Source organism: Balaenoptera physalus (genome assembly GCF_965194825.1).
Source record: "Balaenoptera physalus genome assembly, chromosome: 1".
Taxonomy (NCBI): Eukaryota; Metazoa; Chordata; class Mammalia; order Artiodactyla; family Balaenopteridae; genus Balaenoptera; species Balaenoptera physalus.
The window spans coordinates 2,528,358-2,552,597 of NC_138882.1; the positions used below are offsets into that span (position 1 = coordinate 2,528,358).

Below are 24,240 nucleotides of genomic sequence, written 5' to 3' on the forward strand. Positions count from 1 at the left end.
GAGAGGCGCTCAGCTCAGAGCATGACGTAAGTGTCCCTCTGACGCTCAGACTGGGGCCAGGCTGGCTGCCTCTGGGTCTCGCCGAGGGAGCGGCCGCGTGGGCACAGGAAGGGGGAGGAGCCCAGGCAGCCAGGACGGCCTGGGAAAGGGGTGCACGCTGGCTTCCAGGGCCCAGGCTGCTCTCACCCCCCGGCCACACAACAGCCTCCATGGCTTTCAGAAAAACAGAGGAGACCGGTCCGCCCAGATAGGTGGCTTTCTGATGAAACGGCTGGTGTTTCTTCGCGTGGGCTATGTCGGCCTTCAGGCCAGACAATTCTTCGCTGTGTAGGATGCCCCAAGCATTGTGCGATGTTTGGTGCCCTGGCCCCCAGGCCCTAAGTACCAGTAACACCTCACAGCCACTCTGACCAGTGAGAACACCCTGCACGCTTGCAAACGCCGCCTTGTGGGTCCCAGGCAGCCGCCGGGCTGGACCAGGGAGCCAGGCAGCGCGGGGTGGTGCCGGCCAGGCCGGGGCTCCGGGCTCACCCCCGCGCCCAGAGGGTGGTCTGACGGCAGCATCCTCTGCTGTGGCTACAAAGGACAGTCACACACACACACACACACACACACACACACACACACACACACACACACACACACACACACACCCCCCGTGGTCTGGTCATCTCATGCTTCCTTGGGAAACTCTGGCCTCGGGTGGGATGGCCCATGGGTCAAAACACGCCAGAGGCTAGAAACTTGATTTCCCGGGAGCACAGCTGACCCCTCGGCCAGAGAGCAGGCTGGGCCGGGCAGCCTCAGGGATGCCTGGGCAGTGTGTCCAGAGAGACGCGTTTCAGCGCCTGGAACCATCCAGGGAGCCTCCCAGAGCCCCGCCCTGCTCTGCTAGTGACCGGGGTCTTACAACCCATTTTCTCTCCCTCTCCCCTTCCTTCGTGGAAAAGGGGAATTTTGCCCCCCACTGAGCGCTCTCACCCCCGCCCTGGGCCCTCAGCGTAATCTCTCTTTCCATTCCTCCTGAAGTCAGCAAGCTCGCAGAGGCCAACCCTCTCATTTGCAGGCAAGGAAGCCAGTCCTACAGGGCGACGGGGCCAAAGTAAAGCAACAGAAGCCCGGGACCCAGGGCCTCAAAGCACCGAGTGCGGGCGGCCCCCCGCGAGCCCCCCTCGGTCTGCAGCAGCCAGGGGCGCGCCAGGCGGGCCCGGATGAAAAGAGGGTCTGTGTCCGCTGATGAGCCCTTTCTGAAACCAAGCTTCGCCAGGCAGGCGGGGCTGGACAAACCAGCTCTGGGCGGACACGCCCGGGCCCTCCTGCCCAGGCGCGCTCAGAGAACAGTCACCGCCAGTGTCCCCCCGCGAGAGCCGGCGCGTGGGCCACTTCACGGGGTCCTTGCCCTCGTGGCCCAGGGAGGGGGCTCCTGAGAAAGGACCCGGATTAGAGACGCCGCAGGGACAGACCCCATCGGCCATTTCCCTGCACCTGCCACCCCACTCAGCACCCAGCCGGGCCCCCGGGGCAGCAAGCAGACAGCAAGCCTCCCTCCTCCTGGGAGTGCGGTCGGGATGGCACCGCAGCCGCTCACAGGCAGCAGGGGGCCTTCCCACGCTGCGTGGTGGCCCGGGGGGATCTGGAGGGCACAGGTCCCCTCCCAGCAAGGGCTCCCGGGGGGAAACTTAGGGCCCAGGGTGTGAGGAGGTCCCCCGGGGATGGGGTGCTGCTTACTTGGCAGTTTGCATCAGCGTGGGAACCACCGGCCTGAGTCACCAAAGGTGGGACCTCGGCCAGGGGGAGTGCCGGTCCCTGCCCCCACCCCCGGGCACTGCTCCCTCTCTGGCTAGGAGCAGGGGTCCCGCCCTGGGCCGGCCCTCCCCTCCTTCCCTGGCACGCGGCTTCGTGCGGAGCGTGGAGGACAGACGGAGCAGCCCCTCGGCTCGGAGGCCCTGCTGTGTGGGCCCGGAGGAGGCTATGTGGGTACCCCGGCCAGGCAGCCCCTCAGGGCGGGAGGAGCTGCCCCCGAGAGTCCGTCACCCGCACCCAGTGAGCAGCAGTGCCCACTCGGGGGGACCCCGGCTTGCAAACTGGACAACACTGATGGAGGCCCGGCTCCCAGGCTCACGGGAGGCACCACAGAAATCTGAAACTGAAATTCAATGCCGGGGGCTGGGCATCTTTTATCACCTGAATGTTTTTAATGTGAAAAAGAAGAAAGTTTTGATGTTCATTCTGAGAGTAGAGATTTCACCAGAGAGCTGGTTAACACTGGCGTGTCCCTTATAACTTTGTAAGGGCAGGACTGAACTCCCAGTGACCAGGGCAGGAGTAAGAACTGTCGTGCGTAATTCAGAAAAGTTTTCTGAAGTATCTGGACCATGAAGCCCAAGTAGAAAAGAGCCTATGACGCTCCAGACTGTAGCCTGTGGGTCTTTCACGGAGGTGCTGCTCTCTCCAGGGACAGAGGTCACAACTCTGGGGAAAGAAGCCACCTGCCCTCCTGGGCTCCAGGCTCCAAGTCTGCCTCTCAGGCTGGGGTCAAGGGTCAGGCCCACTGTGGCCCCTGCTGCTCCTGGCGACAGGGCGGGAGGGGGGGGGACAAAGTGCGTTTGTGTGCCCCAGCACCTTGCCGAGAGCTGGCCTCCATGACATGTGATGTCTGAAAAAACAACGGTGCCAGTTCCAGCACCCAGCACCCAGCTGCTCCAGCACCCAGCACCCACCTCCAGCACCAAGCACCCAGCTCCAGCTCCCAGCTCCAGCATCCAGCACCCAGCTCCAGCACCCAGCTCTAGGACCCCACTCCCAGCTCCAGCGCCAAGCACCCAGCTCCAGGACCCAGCTCCCAGCTCCAGCACCCAGCTCTAGGACCCAGCTCCCAGCTCCAGCATCCAGCATCCAGCTCCCAGCTCCAGCACCCAGCTCTAGGACCCCACTCCCAGCTCCAGCACCAAGCACCCAGCTCCAGGACCCAGCTCCCAGCTCCAGCACCCAGCTCCAGCACCCAGCTCTAGGACCCAGCTCCCAGCTCCAGCACCCAGCTCCAGCTCCCAGCTCCAGCATCCAGCATCCAGCACCCAGCTCCAGCACCCAGCTCTAGGACCCCACTCCCAGATCCAGCACCCAGCACACAGCTCTAGCATCCAGCTCTGCCTTCACATCCTGCTCCCTGTTTCATCACTGAACTGTGGGAGAAACTATTTTCTGAAACTCTGTTCTTTGACCTCTCCCCCTGCACACCTGAGACGTGGGCTTTTCTCAGCTCCTGACCCGCCAGGATGGGTTTGGGGAACAAGGACCTCAGGTTTTGTACATGGAAACCTCAGGCTTCACTTTGGGAAGTACCCCCTGGCAGGTATCTGCCTTTCAGAGGCAGCTCTCAACAGTCCCAAGAGACAAAGGATCCCTGCATCTCGGCCACCTCTCATGGGCTCAGAACTGTCCGAGGCACGGTCCTTCTGCCCCCCAGGAGCCCCGTGTTCTGTGGTCACTTTTGAACCCAGAGGCCGACCCCTTCTTCCCCGTGATGGTTCATCCTGGGGAGGGAAAAGTGAGGGCTCCTCCAAGGTTCCCACGTGAAAGAACCCCTGAACCTCGAGGAAGTGCCAGCTTCCTGAAACAGCACACCTGAGCGTCAGGGAGATCCCGCTGGCCCAGGCACCCCACCTTGTGCAGGGAGACTGGGGGTGCCCCTGAACTGCCACCCGAGCCCTGAGCCAGGAGGCACTTGCCAGCCGTAAGAGGAGGGCCAGACGCTGCAAGACGGCAACATCCTGAGGGGCAGATTCTTCCTTGGCCAAAAAAGAGCTCCTTGGAGACTCCCTGGTGAAAAAACCACTCCCACTGAGGAGACAGCCAGGAATTTCACAGGAAGGAAGGGACGATTGGCCGGACCCTCCAGGGCTTGGTGACAGAGCCCCGACTGGAAGACGAGCCTGTGCGCACACACACACACACACACACACACTCCACGTGCACACCTGCCTGTGTGGGACACACATCACTTGGCTGGGGGTCGACTCAGGCGGGTAGGTCCCTGCAAGTGCCTTGAGCTTATCCTGAGAACCGCATAGCAGGCCTGGTACTTCACAGGTGGTGAAGCGCCCTCCCATTCATCCTCCCGCTGGAACCCCACAGCCTCCGCCTCCCGCCTGGCCGAGGAGGGGCCAGGACAGGCAGCGGCACCTGTATTCTCTCTGAGAGCACCTCTTAAGCTCGGACAACTTGAGGCTGGGCCAAGGCCATGAGGCTAAGACGGGGTAGACCCTGAACCAGGACTCAGGCCTCCGACCTTCCTGGTGTTCGTCCTCCAGCCGCTTGGCCACCAGAGTCTGGTGACATGAGTGAAGTCTAAATGGCCCAGTGCTTCTGCAGCTAGGGGCGCCCTGCAGGACAGGCTTCACCACCACCTCGGGCTGCTCGCTGGCCATCACCTAGAAACCCCTCCCCAGGGCCCCAGACACAAGAGATGCCTGCTCCTCTGCTTTGGCCGATGGTGGGAAACGCTTAAGAAGAGTGCAGCTGACCGGCTGTGTGACACGTGGTAAGGCTCTACTGCCCACAGAGCCTGGCTGGAAGGCCCTCTGTCCCAAGAGACACCTACGGGGCGAGGCGGCCTGTGATCGCAGCAGGGCTGGCCGGGGGGGGGGGGTCTCGAGAGGGAGGGCACGGAGGAGTGAGTGCGGGCCCCCATGCCCTGCACCCCTGCTTGTTCTTGGTGCACACAAGCTGCCCTGAGAAATCAGGACATCACTTCAAGACTGCTGACTGAGGCCGAGCCCGGAGTCTCCTGCAATTAGCCGAGTCTTACTGAGTTTCTTGGGTCTCTAGAAGCTGAGCCACTTCCCTCCCAGCCTCGGGGGCAGTCAGAGGGAGGAGAAGGGCCTGCCCCGAGCCCCCCAGCTCCCTCCAGGCCTCCTCCCATGGCACCTCGCCCTTCCCCCAGCTCTGTGGGCTTCCCAGAGCTGCTTAGGGCTGCGGGGAGATCGGGAGAGCCTGGGGTCTCCTGCCGACCCTCTCCAGGAGCAATTGATCCTGCAGGGCTTGGTGCCCGGCGGGCCCTGGGTTAGTACAGAGGGCCACAGACCTTGGCCAGAAACCTCATCTTTAAATGCTCCATTCAAGGGATTTCCCTGGTGGTCCAGTGGGTAAGACTCTGCGCTCCCAATGCAGGGGGCCCGGGTTCCATCCCTGGTTGGGGAACTAGATCCCACATGCATGCTGCAACTAAGAGTTTGCATGCCACAACTAAAAAAAAAAAAAACCAAAAAACATGCCGCAACGAAGATCCTGCATGCCACCACTAAGACCTGGCGCGGCCTAAGTAAATAAATATTAAAAAAAAAGAAGGAAAAGAAAATATCTAAATGCTCCATTCAAAAAGGCCTTCAGCTGGGCACAGGGCAGTCACTGGTGAGGGGAGGGGGCGCCACCTGGTCACCTTTCTCCTTGACCCTCGGCTCTACCTGACCCGCTGGACCAGCTTTGGGAAAATTATCCTGCATGATGAGCTTATGACCCGGAATACCCCCAAGTGTGGGCCAGGCTCCACCGGCAGTCGTGAGGTGACTTTAGGGCATTTAAGGGCACAGCTAATAACTAGCACTGAGGCTCATAGAAAACTCTTTCTTTTTCACTTTGATTACCGTGAGGAGAAGGTCCAGGTTGGTGCCAGGATGTGTCTTTAACATTTGCCAACCTCCCTTTCTGAGCAGAAAGAAAAAAAGCCTTACCCATTTGGAATTAAACAATGATTTGTTTTCATTCTACTTATTATTATTGATTCTAAATTATGGTTAAGCCTTCTTTTATGGCAAAGGATACTTTTTTTTTTCTCTCAAGTTACTGATAAAAGTTTCTTTTCAAAATGAATGCACTGAAATTTAAAAGGAAGTTTATTAAAAATAAGTAAATAATAGTTGGTGTGATGATTTTGTAAAAACTCTGACAGCAGAGATCAGATGAAACTCTGCTGCCTACAGTGGCCAGGGTCCCCTCCTGTGACAGTGTGACCAGGAGCACCGGGCAGGGGCACCAGAGGTCAGGCTCTAGTCCTGGTTCTTCCCTGAGTGGCTGTGCAGCCTTGGGCAGTCACCTCACCTCTCTGAGCCTCTCCATTTCCCCAGCTAGAGCCAGCCCTGTAAGGCTTTCAGTGTCGATTCAGCCCCACTCGAGTCACACTCGCCCTTCTCCCCAGCCTAGCTCAGAGCTTCGGAACAAACCCAGGAGGCTGTCTTCACCCTACTCCGGGCCACGCCCTTGTGCAAGTGTGTGTGTGGGGTGCTTCCTGCTAGAGCCCCCAAAGCTGCATCCCTCCCCAGCTGTGTCTCCACCTCCTCCCCCCACCCCGGCCCGCCCCCACCCCTATTGGATTTTCGTTTTCAGCTACGTTTTGCTCTCCTGCAGCTGGAAGTCCTTGGTAGAGGCATGCCAGGGTGGGGCCCTGGGGGAGGAGGCTAAGCCCCACCCTAGGGAGGGGTGAGGTCCTCATCCACCTACCCGGGAAAGGCTGCTGCATTTGTCACCGGAGCCTGGTGACAAAAGGCAGTTGCAACCAGAAAACAGGCACTGGACGACCTGCCCAGGGCTTTGTTTTGGCGGCCTCCTTCAAGGCCCCCTCCTCCCTCCCGGCTCTGGAGCCCTTGCCACTCGCCCTTCGGGCAGGAAACAAGGTCCTGACCCTTCCTCCTCCTCCTCGTGCCCCCGACACCCCACGCAGAGCTGACCGGGCTCTGGACCCAGTTCTGCCCAGTCTACCTGTGAGGTACCTCCCGGGCCAGCCCCTGCACTTCTCCGTAGCCTGACTTCCCTGCTAATAAAATCGGAATAACAGGAACCAGTTCACCCGTCCAGATCTCACAAAGGTGGAAGGATCAGGTTGGGAAGTGGAAACAGGATTACCTTGTATATGTTCAAACCGCTCCATAATTCAAGGGGTTCTGAGGATTGGACTTCCTCCCACTGACAGCCCACCAAACATGAAGGTGGTGGTCCTGGCAAAGCCGGCACTTGCCTGCTAACCCAGAACCCCAGGGCTCCGTCCCCAAACCTCCAGGACCCTGGGGACCAGGGCTGGTGCTAGGGAAGAAGGCTGGGTGGTCACCCGGTCCCACCCGCCGATGACAGACCAGGAGACTGAGGCCCGGAGAGGGTTAAGGATCTCGTGCTGCAAATCCCAGCATTTCATCACACCCTCTCTCACGCTGGTGTTTCGTCTGTTAGTTGTTGTTGTTTTCTTTTAAATAAAGTTAATTATTTATTTACTTTTGGCTGCGTTGGGTCTTTGTTGCTGCGCGCGGGCTTTCTCTAGTTGCGGGAGCGGGGGCTACTGTTTGTTGCAGTGTGCGTGCTTCTCATTGTGGTGGCTTCTCTTGTTGCGGAGCACGGGCTCTAGGCGTGCAGGCTTCAGTACTTGCGGCTCATGGGCTCAGTAGTTGTGGCTCACGGGCTCTAGAGCGCAGGCTCAGTAGCTGTGGCGCACGGGCTTAGTTGCTCCACGGCATGGGGATCTTCCCGGACCAGGGCTCGAACCCGTGTCCCCTGCATTGGCAGGCGGATTCTTAACCACTGCACCACCAGGGAAGTCCCCTGTTAGTTGTTTTTAACTAGAGTGTTAGGGCTTTAAAGTCTTGTTGGCTCAGTCGATTAGTTCTTGTCAGGACTTAAAAAAAAAAAAAAAGGCAAAACTAAAACTCACTAATTTTCTTCTGGAGCGAAATAAAGAAGTTTGCAATTGTCCTTGATTCTTCAAATCTTCCCTCTAAAGTTTCAGCGGCTCTACTGTGACTCGTGTGTGAGAAGGAAGGTGAGAACAAAGGCAGATCACGGGGGAGCCTCCTTCTTGGGGAAAGACGCTGACCGGAAGTGACAGGTGGATTAAAGCCAAAGGAAGATGTAAAACCAGGCTTGGTCCTCTCTCAGAGGGGGAACTCCTTCCTGAGCCTCATCTGGGAGGGGCCCCTGCAGACTGTCCAGGGCTGGCAAAGCCCAATGCTCCCACCAACCACACAGTGGCCACACTGAGTCCCCTGCACGGACATGTCTCTCTGGACATTGCGACCAACTGCCTGCCTCCCTCCCCCACAAGGGTCCACCAACTGGGACAGTGACAGGTGACATCGTGCCTTCTCCTGGGCCTGGCCTCTGGAGCTGCCCTTCTCGGAGCGATGCCTGTGCCTTGTGAGCACTCACAAAGGACAGCCCAGGGGCTACGGTCCCAGCTCCAAGCCTGGCGGCACCCCTCTGCCCCTCCTGTCGGCTAAGGGCAGCCCCCAAGCCCAGCTGCCCGCCTGGAGCCCGTCCTGGGACTCCGCTTGCATTGATCTGCGGGCTGGGTCCTCTCCCTTCACAAGCCCACGGTGCCGACTTCTCTCCACCCAGGCAGGACACACAACACAGGACGTCAGAGCCGAGGAGACAGTCTGATGGTGCAGCCGGGGCCCGGCAGGGATGGAGGGCCAGCAGCGGTTGCTGGGCAGTGCTGGGGAGCCCCACGCCCAGGCCAGTGGCCTTTCCTCCACCTCACCGCTGGCCCCTAAAGAGTCCCTGCCCCCGCAAACCTGAGCCAGGAAGAGCAGCCTCTCCGAGAGGCTGGAGGCAGCCCTCGGTGAGAATCAGCCCAGAAGGAGGCTCCGGCCCGGGGGGCAGCAGGATCGTCCGGCACAGAAAGCAGGGCCCCCCCATGCACACAGCCACTCCAAGGGACACCCCGACATGGGCGTCTGAGTTTGAACAGAGGGGATGTCTCCAGCCTCAGCGATGCCCAGCGAGGCGCTGCTCCTACAGGGAGGGGAGCCCGGGCGCGGGGCGGTGGGCCGGCCTGGGGACCCGCTCGCTCGCCTCCTCCTCCGTCGGACAAATTCTGTCCCCCGGCAGCAGCATCCTCGTTGGGGGAGAGCCTGGGGCCCGCGGGGCTGGGTGGGGGTGAGTCACTGCTGGCAGGGGGACGCCGGGCTGGCGAGCACGACGATCACTCCCTCTTGGGGCAGGAACCGTGTCCGCGTGGGGCAGGAGCTTGCATCCCCTCCATCCTTCTCTCCTCAGACTTTCCAAACAGACCAGGCCCGGCAGGCACCGCCAGAGAACCCAGATGAGAGAGGGGAGCAGGGCAGGAGGCGGGGCGGGGTTTTTAAGCAGTGGGAGTTACCGGCCCGCCTCCCCTCTGTAAAGCTAAAGGAAATGAGGGCCTACCAGCTCTCCATCCTGCTGCAAGGGTTAATTACCTGCTGTTCCCCAGGTGCCTGGAGGTGCCCAGATGAAAGCGGGGAGGTCATACAGAAGCCCTCACCCACCTGCAGGCCAGCGGGGGCGGTCCGCCCCGGAGACCACTGTGAGGCCCAGGCTGTGGGTCCCGCAGCTGTCCAGAGGAAGCTCTCAAGCCACACAGAACCCTGAAAAGTCAGGGCTGAGGGAGTCGTTGGCTAGGTCTAGCCCAACAGCCTTGCTCCGTGGATGAGAAAAGGTCTCAGGAGGTGAAGACCCCCCCAGGTCCTTCCCTCCGCTTGCAGCAGCCAAGCTGAGACCAGAATCCAGGCCTCCTACCCGATCGATCGGGTGTGTCCTATCTGCAGCCCCGACTACCCTTTGAGATAGGAATTCTCACCTATTTCAGAGATGGGCAAGCAGCTGAGGTTAAGAATTTGCTGAGGGTCATCCAGCTAGCTGAGGGCCCAGGGCTGGTCCCTCCACACCACCTGCCATGGGAGGGGTCTGTGTTTATTGGGACCTTTCTCTGCTTCAAGGGCGAGAGTCCTGCCATTTTCTCTCCGGCAGCCCCTTGGCCTTGGGCCCTGCCGCCTGCAGACCCTGCACACACGTGGCTCACCAGAGCCTGGGCTCCCATGCCCCACGGGGCTGTGCACAGCCTCAGCCCTCTCATCTACAGAAGAGGGCCACCCAGGTGTCTCTGGGTCTGGGGTGGGCAGGACCAGTCCCCTTCAGGGAGAGAGTCCCCAGCACGTGGTCCAGGAGACCCTGTCGTGATGGGATCATCAAATACTGACACATCAGTTAAGCAACTACAGCTGAGAAGAGGCCGGGAGGAAGATTTGCTAGCGAATCCTGGATTTTTTTTTTAATAATTTTTTTTTTTGGCCTCCCCGTGCGGCATGCGGGATCTTAGTTCCCCGACTAGGGATTGAACCCGTGCCCCCTGCAGTGGCAGCTCGGAGTCCTAACCACTGGACCACAAGGGAATTCCCTGAACCCTGGATTAAAGTAGAGAAATGGGGTCAGTGACCAGGATGAAGGCAGAATTTCCTCTGGCCATTCTCCTGGGGAGTCTTGGCCTGCCCCCGCCCCGAGTGCTGGGCTGGTGTAACTGAGCACGACGGAGGGATTTAGCACGATGCCCCCACGGGATACCCTGGCCCAGACCGCCTGGCAGTTGCTGCACGCATGGGATCGACTCCCGGCAGGATGCTCTAGGCCCGTCCATAACCAAAGCACATTTCACTCCATGTGACGCCCAGAGGGACGTAAGCGCTCTAGATGAGCTTCTTGATTTGTAAATAGGAAAACCATTCGGGGCTGGAGGCGGTAGAAAAGGAGACCCTCCTCTTAATCTAGAACCTTCCCTGGAAGCTAAACTGTCCAGTTGCCGCAACTTCACCCAGGACAAACCCACGTGACAGAAGCCCATGTTCAGCTTTGGAACAGAAGGGCTGTGCCTTCAGTGCTTCCTGCTCCCTCCTCCCTCAACCTGCTGTCAGCCGACCCAGGGGACGTGTTCAAAGTGCTGTACAAGGACCTCAGGGGGGCTGTCAGCCTCCCTTTGCTCCCCTAAAGTAATTCTGCCTGGGTCCCCAGCCTAGGAGAGGGGCGCTTAGGGAGTCTTGTTTTTATTACAGGGAATGAGTGTAAATGCACGGTGACCTGGGGACGCCAGATCCAGCAAATAAAAATGCAGGACACCCAGTTAAATCTGAATATCAGGTAAACAACAAATAACATTGTCGGATAAGTGTGTCGCAAATATTGCATTTCTTTATGTTTTACTTGGTAGCCCACCCTGACCCCCACAGCTGAGTGGCTCCAGCTTGAGTCTCGGAAAGCAAAAGGGGCCACTGCCCTGCATCTTTTGTGTGAGGCTGACTCCTCAAGGAAAGAGTAAGCTTGGCTGGGGGACGGAAGGGAGGAAATGAAGGGATCTGAACTCATGCGTCTGTTCCAAGTCCCCAGAACATGCTATAGTGTTAAAATATTGAGATTGCAAAAAAAAAAAAAAACAAACCACCAAAAAACACCCCATAAAATGACCAACAAAAGAGTGCCAATGTCTGGAGCGATGAAAGGAAACTCCATCAGGTTAGGAGTTAGGAGGCCAGGGGTCTCGTCTGCTCTCCCATTAACCAGCCGTGTGACCCTTGTCCTTGCTGGGCCTGAGTGTCCTCAACTATGAAATGCCAACCTTGTTGGTCTCTAATAGTCCCTGAGTCTAGTTCTGAGAACTGGCAGAGTCTGCTCATCTGAGAAACAGGGCTGGATGTGCCTCACCCTTTGCCCCAGCTCATCTGCTCCTGCCTGGGCCTCTGGGCCCCAGTGGTGCTGACCAGCAGATACGGTCTCCGAGGACCAGGAGGCTGGAGCGACCAGAAGAGAACAGAGAACGACTGGCCAACGACTTTCTCGGGACCAGTTCTTCTTTTCCTTAAGCCCCTTGATGCTTTTTGTGTGTCAGACTAACTTTGTTTCATTCTATTACAAGACCCTCTATATTCAATTTTCTTATCTTGTGATATGAGTGATCATAGATTATAAATAGTATGATGAGATATATATATACATATATAAAATCTGTTTTTTTAAATTAGAAGACTATTGCTGATATAGAATATAAGGTAAAATCATAAGGTAACACCCCTGCTTTTTAAACATTTTTAGAACTTTCTTTTTGGAAGTGCCCACAGATCCTTTGCATATTTAAATAAAATATATAGTCAGTGGTGACCCATCTTTGTTATTTGAAGTTGATTTGATATTTGAAACTGAAGACAAATCTGAGGAGTGAGGCTCTCAGAGGGCTTAATATCATTTCTGCTCAAACACAGGTCCTGACAACACAGAAATGGGGCTGGTTTTCTTAGATGGCCCCTAAAATGGCACTAACAACAATTATATTTTATAAAAAAAAATTTTTTTAGAGGTTCCAGAAACACTTCCGGCAATGGCAGCACAGCTGGACTCCTCCAGCTTAGCAACCGACACCTGCATTCGATTTGTCTGCGGTCCTCCCAGGGCAGATGGAGGCTCCTCTGAGTAGGGTCCGTGTGCCCTGTTCTCTCCCCCTGCCCTCTGCGCTGGTTTCTTGGGAGGGGGGCCACTGAACTCCCCTGGCTCAGCTGTGCCATCCCTGGGAAAATCCCATGGCACCTCTATTGCCTTGCCCCCTGCTCCCCTTCCCCTAAGTCCTGACTAGCAGTTCTGCCATCACGGCTGACGTGCTCGGCTCCAGCATCAATCCTTCCACCCATCCCCCTCCCTCCCCCAAATCCCCGTCCCAGAGCCCCTCCTGAGCTGAGCGAGCCGGGACGTGCCCAGGCAACTCCTGACCTGAGTCACTCTGAAATCCCGGCGGCAGAGAGAAGGAGCGAGGAGGGCTGGGCCTTGGGGTTCGGGAAAGGAAGGAATTCTCACCGGGCGTCAGAAAACAGTCACAGGGAGGGTGTAGGGGCAGCTGGGAGCCGGTGAGGATGGAGCTAATGGCCCAGGAGCAATGCTCAACCCAGCCGCGCACAGGTTCTCCCAAGGAGGCCCTCAGAATGAGTGCCCTGCAGGTTCCGGTTACACATCTCCACGTGTACTAACGCCTCACTGCCCATCTCATGACGCGTCCCGGTTAATTTAACACGTCAACCCCTGAGTGCAGGTGAAGCACGCGCAGATGAGAACACTGATACCCAGAGAAATCGGAGCTTGATCTGCAGTCACAGAGCCAGAGAGCAGCCGGCCCAGGGCGGGAACCCAAGCGCCAAGTTCTGACGGGGCAACGCAACGTTGTAAAGACACATAACATCTGCGCGGTCAGCATGGTCCCGTCCAGGGACCTGCCCTCCTTGGGTCTCTCCTAATCCTTTTCACGGCATTATGAGGTCATCTTCTCAGATTCTGCCCGGTCATCAGTCTTTCTGTCAAAGCCCTTTACTCACACCTACGCCTGGTCTGCCAGCCTACTGGGCTCAGTCAACCGTATTTATCAGTTATCGGCACTGAGGGTATCAACTGACATCAAGAATCAGGAAACAGGGAGGGAAATAAATTCACAGCAAACCTAGTTAAACCTGTACCATGCAAGAAAGACAAATCCTCCCAAATCAGCCCCAGTGAGAACTTAGGTAGGAGGGAATCAAGCGGATGACAAAGAACACCTAACTCATAAACCACCCACCTCTCTCTTGCCCGGGACCCCAACATCTGCGAGCAATGCGGACTCAAAGCAAAAGGTCCTAAAACCTGAGGCCCAAGCAGACGGAGCCCAGAGTCCCATGGAGAAACAGCCTTTATCCCCAGCTGCGCAGGCCTGAAGGGCCTCACAGAAGAACTTCCAGAACAACATAGGCTAATGTTGAAATTAGCAAAAATAAAGGAAAGTCACAGAATTTGCAGACGGGGAGAAAACCCGGGCATCACCTAACCCAACACCCCGATTGTGGGGTAGGAGAAAACTCCTGCGTGGGCTTGTATGGTTGAACTAGGGCATCTGCCCTGGTGCTTGGTGGAGAGTTAGGGCTAAAGAAATATTTGTTCAGTAATGGGTGTATGGGCATAGCGGGATGAGATCACACAGAAAGACAGTGGCAGGGCCAGGATTAAAGGATCTAGGATCATCTCTACCCATGCTAATATTTTAAAAAATTCTTAAGAATGATTATAATCAGGTTTTTTTTAATGCACATTATTTCGTTTAGTCCTGACAACAATCCCCAGAGGTAGACTTTGTTATATCCATTTTACATGTGGGGGAACTGAGACCCAGAGGTAGAAGAATCTCGCTCAAGGTCACACGCTCAGCAGTAACACAGCTAGAATCTGAACGCGGGTTTATCCAACTTACAAACTCAAGCCACATTCCCCCCTGGGCACACATCCTTGGTCATCAGCGCATACTGAGGAGAGGGTCCCTTCGGGATTTTTCTAGAAACATCTAATCTATACATGACTGGACCATGAGAATTCAAACTTCTTTCAAATCTATGATCAAATCAGATATATTGGGAAATGGATTTTTTTAATATGATGTTTCCTTTACGCTTTTTCTAAAATGTTCTCATCTGAGACATTCAGAAATATCCAGTCAGACAGGAGGCTGCAGTAAGAGCCACGTGTGAAATGATGGCCAAGCAAACGGACCCGGTCAGAGCTGGGGGGCCTCCCCTCGGGGACCGTTCCCACCCCGCATCACTGTCTCGGCAACCAGGACACGCCTTCTCCTCCACAAAGTCTGAACCGACACCCTGCGGGAAGCAGCTCCTTACCGGATAACCCCACGAGCCGTTCCCCGCCTGGAACTTCGAGTAGTAGCTGCTCCGGCTGGTGGTCCCGCAGCTGTTGTAATTGTCATCATACATGGAACCTTGAGGACAGGGGCAGGGGTTAGGCCATTCGCTCCCCCCAGCCCTCCTCCCCATGGTGTCCCCTCTGCATCTGGTGCCCTGCGGACCTCGGAGGAGACCAGGGCTGAGGCCTTGGAGGAGGCGGACGGGGAGCCAGGCTTCTGCTCGCCTTTCTCCCTCTCTCCACCCGCCCCTCCACAGCCAGATGGCTGCAGGGTCAGCTCCGAGGGCCTCGGCCGACCCCTTCCTGGGGGTCTACCCCTGTGGCCGGGGGTGGGCTGACACCTACAGGTCAGGAGTTGGCCTGGAGGGCCTCAGGCCCCCGTCGACCCGCCAGGGAATCACAACTCCGAGTTCCACAAGGATGACCTTCCCGCTCAGGGACGACAGCCAGGAGCTCCGCATGCCAGGTCCAGAGCCTCAGGGCCGCAGGGCAGCTCCGGAGGGTCCCAGGCCAACGCCACGCGGGACTCTGGCTCCCGAGCCCAGCCTTCCGCCCCTCCTGCATCTCCCAGGTGCCCCAGCTGCTGAAGGGGGAGCGGCCACCAACCTCAGAGGCCCGGTGAGGATTAATTAACTGTTTTCCGAGTGCTTGGGGGCCCACAGACGACAGGCTCCGGGGAGGACAGAGTGTCATTACTATTATTGAGGGTAAAGTGGCTTTGGATTTCAGAAGGCAGCCTGGACGCTAGGCTCCTTCACCAGATGGCTGGGGAACCCGAAAGGACAGCCCAATTCTGCCCGCTGTCCTGCTGCCCTTGAAGCGTGGCTGACAGTGACCTGCCCGGGGCTTTGCTCACACCGCGTCCCGTGCCAAGTCTGCCTTCCTTCCTCGGCCGCAGCCACTGAATCGCAACCGTCTGTAAACCCAAGTTCAAAACCTGTAACCGGACCCCACCCAAGAGGCTGTCCTGCTGTCCGTACCCCAGGTCACATCCTGCCTGGTGCCCCATTTCTTAGACTAGGAACCATGGCTCTATGGCCTGGGCATCCGGAGCAAGGGTGGTCCTACACTCTTACTAAGTGATGGCCCCTGGGGAAAGTCGATCCAGGGAGAGGGGGTTGACCCCAGCATCAGGGCAAGGGTCTGGCCGGGATCCCACCTGGCTCAATTCACCCCTCCCCATCGGCTGTGCCCCCTCAGACTCCCAAGCCTTTGGGGGTGGGCGCTGGAGCATCTGAGCTGGGGGGAGAAGACAGAGCAAGGGGCAGCTTTGGGTTGTGGCAGATGTCCCTGCCTGGTGCCACCTCCTCTGTCCAGAGCCAGGTGGCCCCCAACAGCTCACAGGAGGGGCAGTGCCCCTGATTCTCCACGCCCCCCATCATGGAGGATCAACTGGCCACTGGGGCTGCCAGCTGTGGCAGAGACCCCCTGCCCTAGGCACCTGGTAGTGTTGGAATTGGTCCTGGCTCTGGCATTTGGGCAAGGCACTTGCCTTCTCTGGGCCTCGCCTTCCTCCTCTATAGAAAGAGGGGTTTGGCCTCTCTGTACCCCAAGGTCCCGTGGTTGTGTGATTATAGTGACTCGTGCCTGATGGCATTCAGGGAAGCCTGACCTCTCTTCTCTAGAGACAGGGTTCAGCAAGGAAGAAGTCTGGGCATCAAAGGCTACATCACCACCTCCTTTGCTGCCCCCAGAGGTGTCCCCACCCCAGAAAGCCCCAGACCCAGGCCTGGCTCCAGAAGGGACGCCCCTGAGGCTCTGAATTACTCCAAGCTCCCTGCTGAATGCAGGCAGCTCGTGCCTCTTCCTTTCTCCGGAAGCTCTGGAAAAGCTGCCTTCGTCAGGAGGAGTCTGGAGGCAGCCTCATGGGCGTGGACCCCCAGAACTCGCTCTCATCGAGAAAAGGGGCTGCAGCCAGGAACCCCGGTGGCCGACAGCCAGCGTCCCGTCCATCTCCCCTCCGTCCAGCCCACTTCTGACACCCCTTCCAGGGCAGGGCAGGGCAGGGTTCACTTGGGCAGGGATTTCTCACCCAAGGGCAAGCGTGGGTCAGCCAGCTGCTTTGGATGGAAAATCTGGGGTGGTGACAGACACAGAGTTCTGGGAGAGGCGTCCCCAGGAGGCTCCGTGGAGGGCAGGCTCCCACGGGGCCTCCGCCCTGCTCGGGAGGGAGTCTGTCAGCAGTGATGTCACTCGCCCTCTTGGTCATCAGGTGAAGCATATCCTCCCCCACACCCTGTACCTGCCCGCCTCCCTCTCATTCTCCTTTGTGTGACAGGTGGGGAGTTCTCTGCCGTGGAGGCAGATGACCTCTGGAGTACCCCATCATTCCAAGGCCAGTCCCTGTGACCCAGGGGGGATTGTGGTGATGACAGGTGTGGGTTGTAACTCTCACTTCTGGTTGGGCCAAGGCCTCCAGGCCCTTCCAGGCAGCTCCTGAAGGCATCTCCCCAAGATCACCTGCAACTGGGGGTCAGACTGCCTGACTCCCACCGTGAGCTATTTGGTTTGGCCTCCTTGTGAGAATGAGGCTGCCATCACACCAGCCAGCACTGCTTCTCTGACAGGAGGCAGCTGCCCTTGGGCCGAGGTTTCAAGGGTGGGGAGTCCAGAGACCTTACACACTCGCAGTCACACCTTGCAGTGTACCAGATACCCAGAGGGGTGCAGGCGGGAGGCGAGCCGTTTGTGAGACTGTTGCTCCCACAGCAGAAGCGAGCGCTCCCTCTCCTGACCCTGGGGGGTCTGGTTGGGAAGTACCACCCTCTGAAAGTCAAGTTCAGCAGGAAGAACATGGAGCTTCTCACTGAGAGTGACGGGACAGCTCTGATGGCCTGCACTTCTCCACTGGCCCCTTGACCTCTCTGGACGTCACTTCTAGGAAGCCTTTCCTGATGACCCCCACCTGGTCCCCGCGCCCCAGGCTGCCTGTCCTCTCAGTGCAGGGTACGGTGAGGTACGGTCCCCCTGCCCGGCTCTGGTGCCTTGAGGCTCAGTGTCCCCATAACCGCAGCAGGGGACTGGGGTCCTTGACTCCACTCAGCCAGGCCCCCCTCCCACCCAAAGAGGTCCCTGGCGGGTCGGTGAACCGGGGAGAGACTGGAGCCAGAACGCCCAAGGCTATATTCTCAGGGAGGATTCTTGGCCCAGGGGTGGGAAGGGAGGGGGGTCCCAGCACCAGCTTGCCCCACAGTCACCCCACCTCCCGGGGAGCACTGCGCCCGCTGTTGTCGCTGGAAGGGCCCATGGGCCTTTCCGTGTGGCCCAACTGCGTGTCTGCCTCGAGGCATCTGCCCTCCCGCAGAAGCCCGGGGTCAGAGAGCAAAGGTCTGCCTTCCCTGCGCACCAGCATCGGGGTCAGAGAGCAAAGGTCTGCCTTCCCCGTGCACCAGCATCGCTGGCCGCTCCCTACGCTGCGAGCCTCGCTCCGGGTCATCGCTCCGGGTGACAAGCCATCTCAGAAAACCCACCCTGCACACGGCAGCACCCCGGCGCCCCTTCCTTTTGGCCTTGCACGGCGGCCTGACTCTCCCTGTGTCACTGGGCGGCCCTTTGTCAGGACCCCCGGGACTCCTTCCCCACTGGGACAGGTGAACCTTTGCAGGGGTGACTCATCCTTCCACCTCCCAGCTTTCCACGGGTCACACCCACCACGCCTGAAACATTCCTGCTCTCCTTCTCAGCCAAGCCTCTCCCTGGAGCCCAAACCCTGCACCAACCCAGCTCCTCCTGGAGAAGACCCACCCCACCCCGGCGCCCCAGCTCTCCCTCGGAGCCGTGTCAGCACTCGGTCTACCTGCTCGACACACTCTGTGCTGTACATTCTCTGTGTGTGTCTGCTGGGGGCGCTCTCCACCCACCCCGACCCAGGACCAGACTCCACCTGGACAAGGCCCTCGAGGCACTGGCCAGCCTGGCCGAAGGGCTGCCCCAGGGGCAGAGGTTGTCCGAAAGGCCTCTCCTCCACCCCAGTCTCCCCACACCCCCGCCCCTGCTAGCCACAGGCCCGCACACAGAGGGGTGTCTGTGAACCTGCCTCTCACAAGACTCCTGCCTCTTCTAGCTGCTTCTGCACTTACATCTGTTCCTTCGCACAAAAAGCTTCAGAAAGGAAGCCCACTGTCCCTCGGCCTCAGAAACGCCTTGACTTCAGCCCCTAAATCCCTCCCATCCAGGGTGCCCAGCAGGGCGAGGTCCACAGCAAGAGGAATTTAAGTTAGACAATAAGAAGAACTGTCAGAAGAGAGCATGGAGATGTCTGGGCCCCCGGACTGTCCCGCAGCCCAGCTCCTGCCCCTCGAACATCGCAGGGGATGTTCTGCCCTCCACCCAGGCCAGCGGGGCGCTCGTGCACACGCCGCCCTTTCCTGGACGGGAGGAGTTCAGCTCAACCCCACCTGACACTCTGGCGCAGTCTCTGCCCTTTCCTGGGCACGTGTACAGAACAGAAACACCAAAGCACACTGGGGTGTGTTCAAACCCAGCTCTGCTGGAATCCTGCTTCTCCTTCTGATGATCTGTGTGTGGCCACCACTAAGCCTAAGGGTTGGACTGAGGGCGGAAGCATGCTGGGGCCTGGGCTCAGCCCCCCGAGGGGGGTCCAGGGTAAAACATCGGCAGCAGCAACTGCCACATTAGCTGTCCATCCCTGTGTGTGTGTGTGTGTGTGTGTGTGAGATGTGTGCCTGTGATGGGGGTGGTCCCCACAGTGGGTCTCTGTGTGAGGGAGGGTGAGGATGAGAACAAGGATTCTTGAACTTCGCTGCATATCAGAATCGCCTGGGAGCCTTTAAAAGTCCACGCTGTCCCCATACTAACTAAACCAGAACCTCTGGGGGCCGGACCCAGGTGCTTGCATTCTTTAAAATTCCCAGGCTATTCCGATGTGTAACCATGCTTAAGAACAGTGCTTTGGGGGATATTTTTTGGTGATTTGATGCTTCCTGGAAGGAAACCGTGAGGGCTGTGTCTTGAGGGGAGGAGCTCTTCTGCAGCTGCAGACGGTTTGGGGAAACGGTCTGCAGAGGCAGTGAGTTATACATCTATTTCCAGTGAAATATCTGGAGATGATCTCACCCCACCTCTTACAGTTGCACAGACCCAGAGAGGGGCAGATACTTGCCCAAGATCACACACCAGTTGGCAACAGATCGGAGAGAACTCAAGCCTCCTGACACCAGCTGGACTCCTGCCGCCGCACAAGCTGCGAGTCGGGCTGTGTGTGAACGTGTGTGTGCGTGAGGACACGCGTGTGTGTGTGCACAGCGGTGGGTATACGTGTGCATACGTGCGTGCCTGTGTGGTGTGTGCCTACAAAGAACCTCACATGAGGCTACCTTCCATGGAAAACAGTCCTCCATTTTGTTTTGTTCAAACATCACATAACTTCTACGGGTCACACCCTATCGCAGAAGTAGCTCCCAGAGTTTTAAACCTAGAACAAGTGGCTTATTGATATTTACAATTCCGTGCGTGGGGAGAGGAATTTCTCTTGTCTTGTTTATTTGTTTTCTAATCTCTGTCCATGAGCTTAGCAAAGGAGCAGGACCCGGGGGAACAGCCCGGAATACCCGGCATTTTTGCACGTGTTGTAACAGGCCGGTGGAAATTCTGGCTAAGCCCTCAGCTCCGAGACGAGAGGCACTGTGAAGAAATGAGAACTGGTCCGCTTGAAGTTAACGAAGATGTTTCCCTGCTGGGGCAGGCCTAAGCACAGACGTCACGTACCTCCTCCCGTCTCAGCTTTGGTCCCGAGGAAATAACCCCAGAAGAGACACCTGTGCCCAGCCTGAGGTCAGGGCAGGACCCTTCCAGGAGAGGAGAGAGAGCAGAACCTCCCCGGGGGGAGGCTCACGCCGAGACACAGCCCCCCACGAATCCAGGGAGCCGGCCAGCGGGGCCCTAAGACGGGGTCTTGGCTCCCCTGGGCACAAGCCTGCCCCCAGGAGGGCCCCGGGGAGCAGGACACCTGCCCAGCGCACCCCACCCCCACCTCTGACCATCACAGGTGGGAAATGGTGCTTCTGAGAAGAGTGGAGACAGAACCCTCGGGCCCAAGGCTGATGCTGGCTCACGGGGCAGTGGGCAGAGCGCGTGGGTTAGGACTCCCTGGAGTGATGTGCAGAAGGCAGCCGGTTCCACCGAGCTGTGTGTGTGTGTGTGTGTGCACGTGTGGCAGCGGTGGCTTTGGACTTGGATCAGAGGAGATTTGGGTTCAGCTTTAGGAAGAGATTCCAAGCGGAGTAGAAAGGACATGAATATGGCAGCGTCTCCTCTCGGGCCAGACGACAGTGCACCAGTCCCCCACCCCACGGTCCGCCCCGCAGGGACTACCTGCCGGCCACAAGGAGGTCGTGTTTCCCAGCCCCGATCTCCGGCCGGGCAGCCACGTCCCCACGTTCCTCCCGCTTCCCACATGGTCTTACCCCGCTGCCCACGGGGACCCTCAGGAAGCGTGGGCAGCAATGCTCAGGGGCCCCATTCGGGAAAAGATGGGTGGGCAGGTGCCAAGCAGCCTCCTCCTGCAGGGTCTCCGGCCCCCGAGAACCCCTCCCTAACCGGGACTGCCTGACAGGGTGGGCCATGTGTCTGGGCCCGTGTTCTGGGGAGGGCACGGCAGAGACGTGCGTTCATGCCAGGCTTCTCCCACGGGGTCCCACACCCAGCCCTTGGAGGCTCAAGGCCCCTCCCTGACAGGATGGAAGGCAGCCCTATGGGGCCGGCTCCGAACAAAAGGCACTCCTACTGCCAGGACCTTGGGTGGCTGATTCCTGACGCAGCTCCTCTGCGGGCAGTGGGGCGCGCCTGGCCTTCTGCAGGGCGGGGGCCCAGGAGGATCAAAGACCCCAGAGAAACCTGCTCTTCTCTCTCAGGCAAGTGAAAGAGAATTCGAGTCTGTCCGGGGGGCCAGGGGGATGGCCTGGGGTGTGGTCCTTCCACAGCCGCCAATCACCCCTCCCGGGAACCAGAGCAGACACATGGAGTGAAATCAACAGGACAAAGAGGGACCAAAGCGGGGAGAGGCAGTCACAAAGCAAACCGGGGGACGCTGGGGCAGCGCTGGCGAGGAGACAAAGCCAGATCAACCAGAAAACCAGATCAACCAGCTGCAGGTGGCCTGACGGCCTCTCCCAGCTACAGTGCCGCTGGGGAAACTGGTCAGAGCAAAGGGTAGCGGGGACACGCCTACAGGGCCAGCCCTCGGAGAGGGACGCACTAGCCACCAGAGTCCACCCCTGCCTGCTGACGCCCCCGGAGGACCTTGGGATGCAGAAGTGGAGAGAAGAGGGATGGATGTCACCCACAAAGAGAGAGGCCTGGCCACAGTGCTCAGCCAGCGCCCCATCGGGGGGCACCGGGGCTGGTCTGAGACTTTTCTGGAGCTGTGAGCCCCAAGCTCAGGCCAGGGACGGAGCGGGTGTGGGATGGGGACAGGTGAGGCTTCAGCGAGGGAGAGAGGAGGTGGGCTTGAGCTGTGACTGGGCTGTGGTCAGAAGGAGGGGCACTTTGTCTCCCAAACCTACTTCCAAAAAAGGCTGGAAGCAGCTACCAAGGCACCAAACAAAAGGGAAGGAGGCAAGCGCTCTGGAGGCTGTGGCCTTGAGCGGGGGTCTGGCAGGAGAGGAGTAGGGGGCCCAGGCCAGGGCAAGGGGCACAGCCGCACAGGCCTTTGGGTTTGGGGTGCAGGGGAGGCCTCGGCCAGCCATTTTCTCCCCCTCAGCTCTACAGTGGCCACTTGGGCGGGGGCACAGAGGTTGAAATCGTGAGCTGGTGTGTGTGTGTGTGTGTGTGTGTGTGTGTGTGTGTGTGTGTGCGCGCGTGGGAGAACGGGTGAGGATTCATCGCCTTTGTTCCCCCCCCTTTACTAACCCCATTCTCCCCGCTCTCTCATGAACACCTGACTTGATCAATATATCTCTTTTTTTCAATAAATAAATCTTGGTTGATCTGTACTGGTTTGCAGTCTGCAGCGTCTTTATTAGCATTTAACTAAATTTAGCTAAATAAATAAATAGAAGGTGCCCTGATTTGTGTGTAATTCTCACTGGGAATGCTCTGTATGAAAGCGTTTGGTCTAAAAATCCTCCACACAGGGCCCTGTCAGGTATCATACCTTCCTCCTTGCGTTTCAGGGGTCCTACCCCTTTCTCCTGGCCGCCCCCAGGTGGGGGACCTTACCGTGAAGAGGAGAGGGCTGGCCAGGCCGGCACCTAGATGGACAAGTGCCCACCACGAGGGCCCAGCAAGGCGGGGGTCGGGGGCGGGGGATTCCCAACCTTGTCCACCGAATTCCCTACTTCGGGGCACTTGTTTCTAGGCAAGCTGCGTGGGGCAGGGCAAATCCCGTGGGAAAGTGGGTTTCTCTCAGCCACGGGAAAGAGGGCATCCTGGACCCCTTCCCGGCCTCAGTCCCCAGGGTCCGCACTGGCCCGGGGCGACCTTGGAACCACACATGCCTCTTCCAGGTGTGAGGCTCCCGCTACCACGCCGCGCAGTCACAAGGGCTTGTCCGCTCCCTGCGCCACCTCCCCGGCCGCCCGCCCCTCCTGGGCCTCCACTCGGGTCTCAGTGACTCCCTGCCCGCCCGGCAGCCACGCACCGCCCTCCCCCCAGACCCCCCCAGCCACTGGGATCCCGCAGCTAAGTCCGGGCAGGATGAGGCGGGGTGAGGGAGGCGCACGACCCCGGGCGACCGGGTAAGACAGGACGCGGACGGAGCCAGTTCCCCGGAGCAGGCCGCGGAAGAGAAAGCCCTGGGCCCCGAGAACGGCCCTGACTGTGTCTCCCACCACTCCGCCACCCCCCAACACCGTGAGCACGCCGCCGAGCGGCTCGGGCCGCGGCTGCACAGTAGACCCGGCGGCGGGAGGGAGCGCTGCTGGGGTCTGCGCGCGGCCCGCGCCCCGCCGCCCGGGAGGGGCGCCGGGGAGGGGCGCACGGCCACGCGCGCATCCGGCCTTTACCTCGGTTGGAGTGGCTCAGGGTGGACGACTGGGAAGACTTGGGCTTCTGCCGCTTGACGGTCATCATCACCTGCTCCTGCACGCGCTGCCAGCCCGACGTGCCGGTCTTTATCTTCTGGTCCGACGGCAGAGCCAGCGTCGAGTTGTCCTGGAACTGGAAGCATTCGTAGGCCAGGGCGGTCTTGAGCGGTGAGTGGTTCATGGCGGCGCGGGGCGCGGGCCCGGAGAGCGAGCGGCCAAATGCGAGGTGCGGGGTGTGCGGGGTGTGCGGGGTGTGCGGGGTGCGCGGCGTGCTGGGCGTCAGCGGGAGGGGGCTCCTCCCGCGCTCAGCGGCTCCCTGAGCCATCGAGCGACCGTGCGCGCGCGTGACGGCTCCCGGCGGCTGCTCCCGGCGGCTGCTCCCGGCTGCTGCTCCCGGCGCGTCCTGGTCCAGGCACTGGCGGGCCCGCCCTGCGCCGGACTGGATATACCGCCCCGCCCGGCGCCGCCCCCTCCCCGCCGCGGCCGCTCCAGCGGAGCCCCGGGCGCTGAGCTGCGGGCCGGGCGCTCTGGGGGCAGGGCTTCAAGTCCCGAGCCTGGACCGTGCTCTCTCTTCCTTTGTCCCCCTTCCCTCTCCCCGCGACCTGCCGAGGTGAGGCCTCCGCCCGGGGAGCCGCCCTCTGTCCCGGTCCTGCGCGCTCAGGGATAGAGTGCGTGCTCAGCTCGGGACTGAGAGAGACTTCTCTCTAGGAAAAAGGAGTCTTTCTCGACTGGGCCCCCTGCACAGCCAGATGCCCATCTGCCTCCG

The 24,240-nt window shown here is 59.2% G+C and overlaps 2 protein-coding genes across 2 annotated transcripts in view; one reads left to right on the plus strand and one right to left on the minus strand.

The window, feature by feature from the left end:
* Positions 1-24,033, minus strand: part of PKP1 (plakophilin 1) — a 43,867-nt gene extending 19,834 nt beyond the window's left edge. The window contains exons 1-2 of the mRNA XM_082413459.1: positions 23,454-24,033; positions 14,469-14,566 (exon numbers count right to left, since the gene is read on the minus strand). Coding sequence (XP_082269585.1) covers positions 14,469-14,566; positions 23,454-23,799 — 444 coding nt within the window. The 5' untranslated portion in view covers positions 23,800-24,033. The remainder of the gene's footprint in view (positions 1-14,468; positions 14,567-23,453) is intronic.
* LOC309637773 (uncharacterized protein) lies at positions 14,752-18,488 on the plus strand (the record flags this gene model as incomplete). The annotated part of the gene is made up of 4 exons (XM_082412987.1): positions 14,752-15,108; positions 17,372-17,446; positions 17,504-17,817; positions 17,861-18,488. The coding sequence occupies 4 exons, from the start codon at positions 14,752-14,754 to the stop codon at positions 18,486-18,488; spliced, it is 1,374 nt and encodes a 457-aa protein (XP_082269113.1).
* Positions 24,034-24,240: the final 207 nt, after the last annotated feature.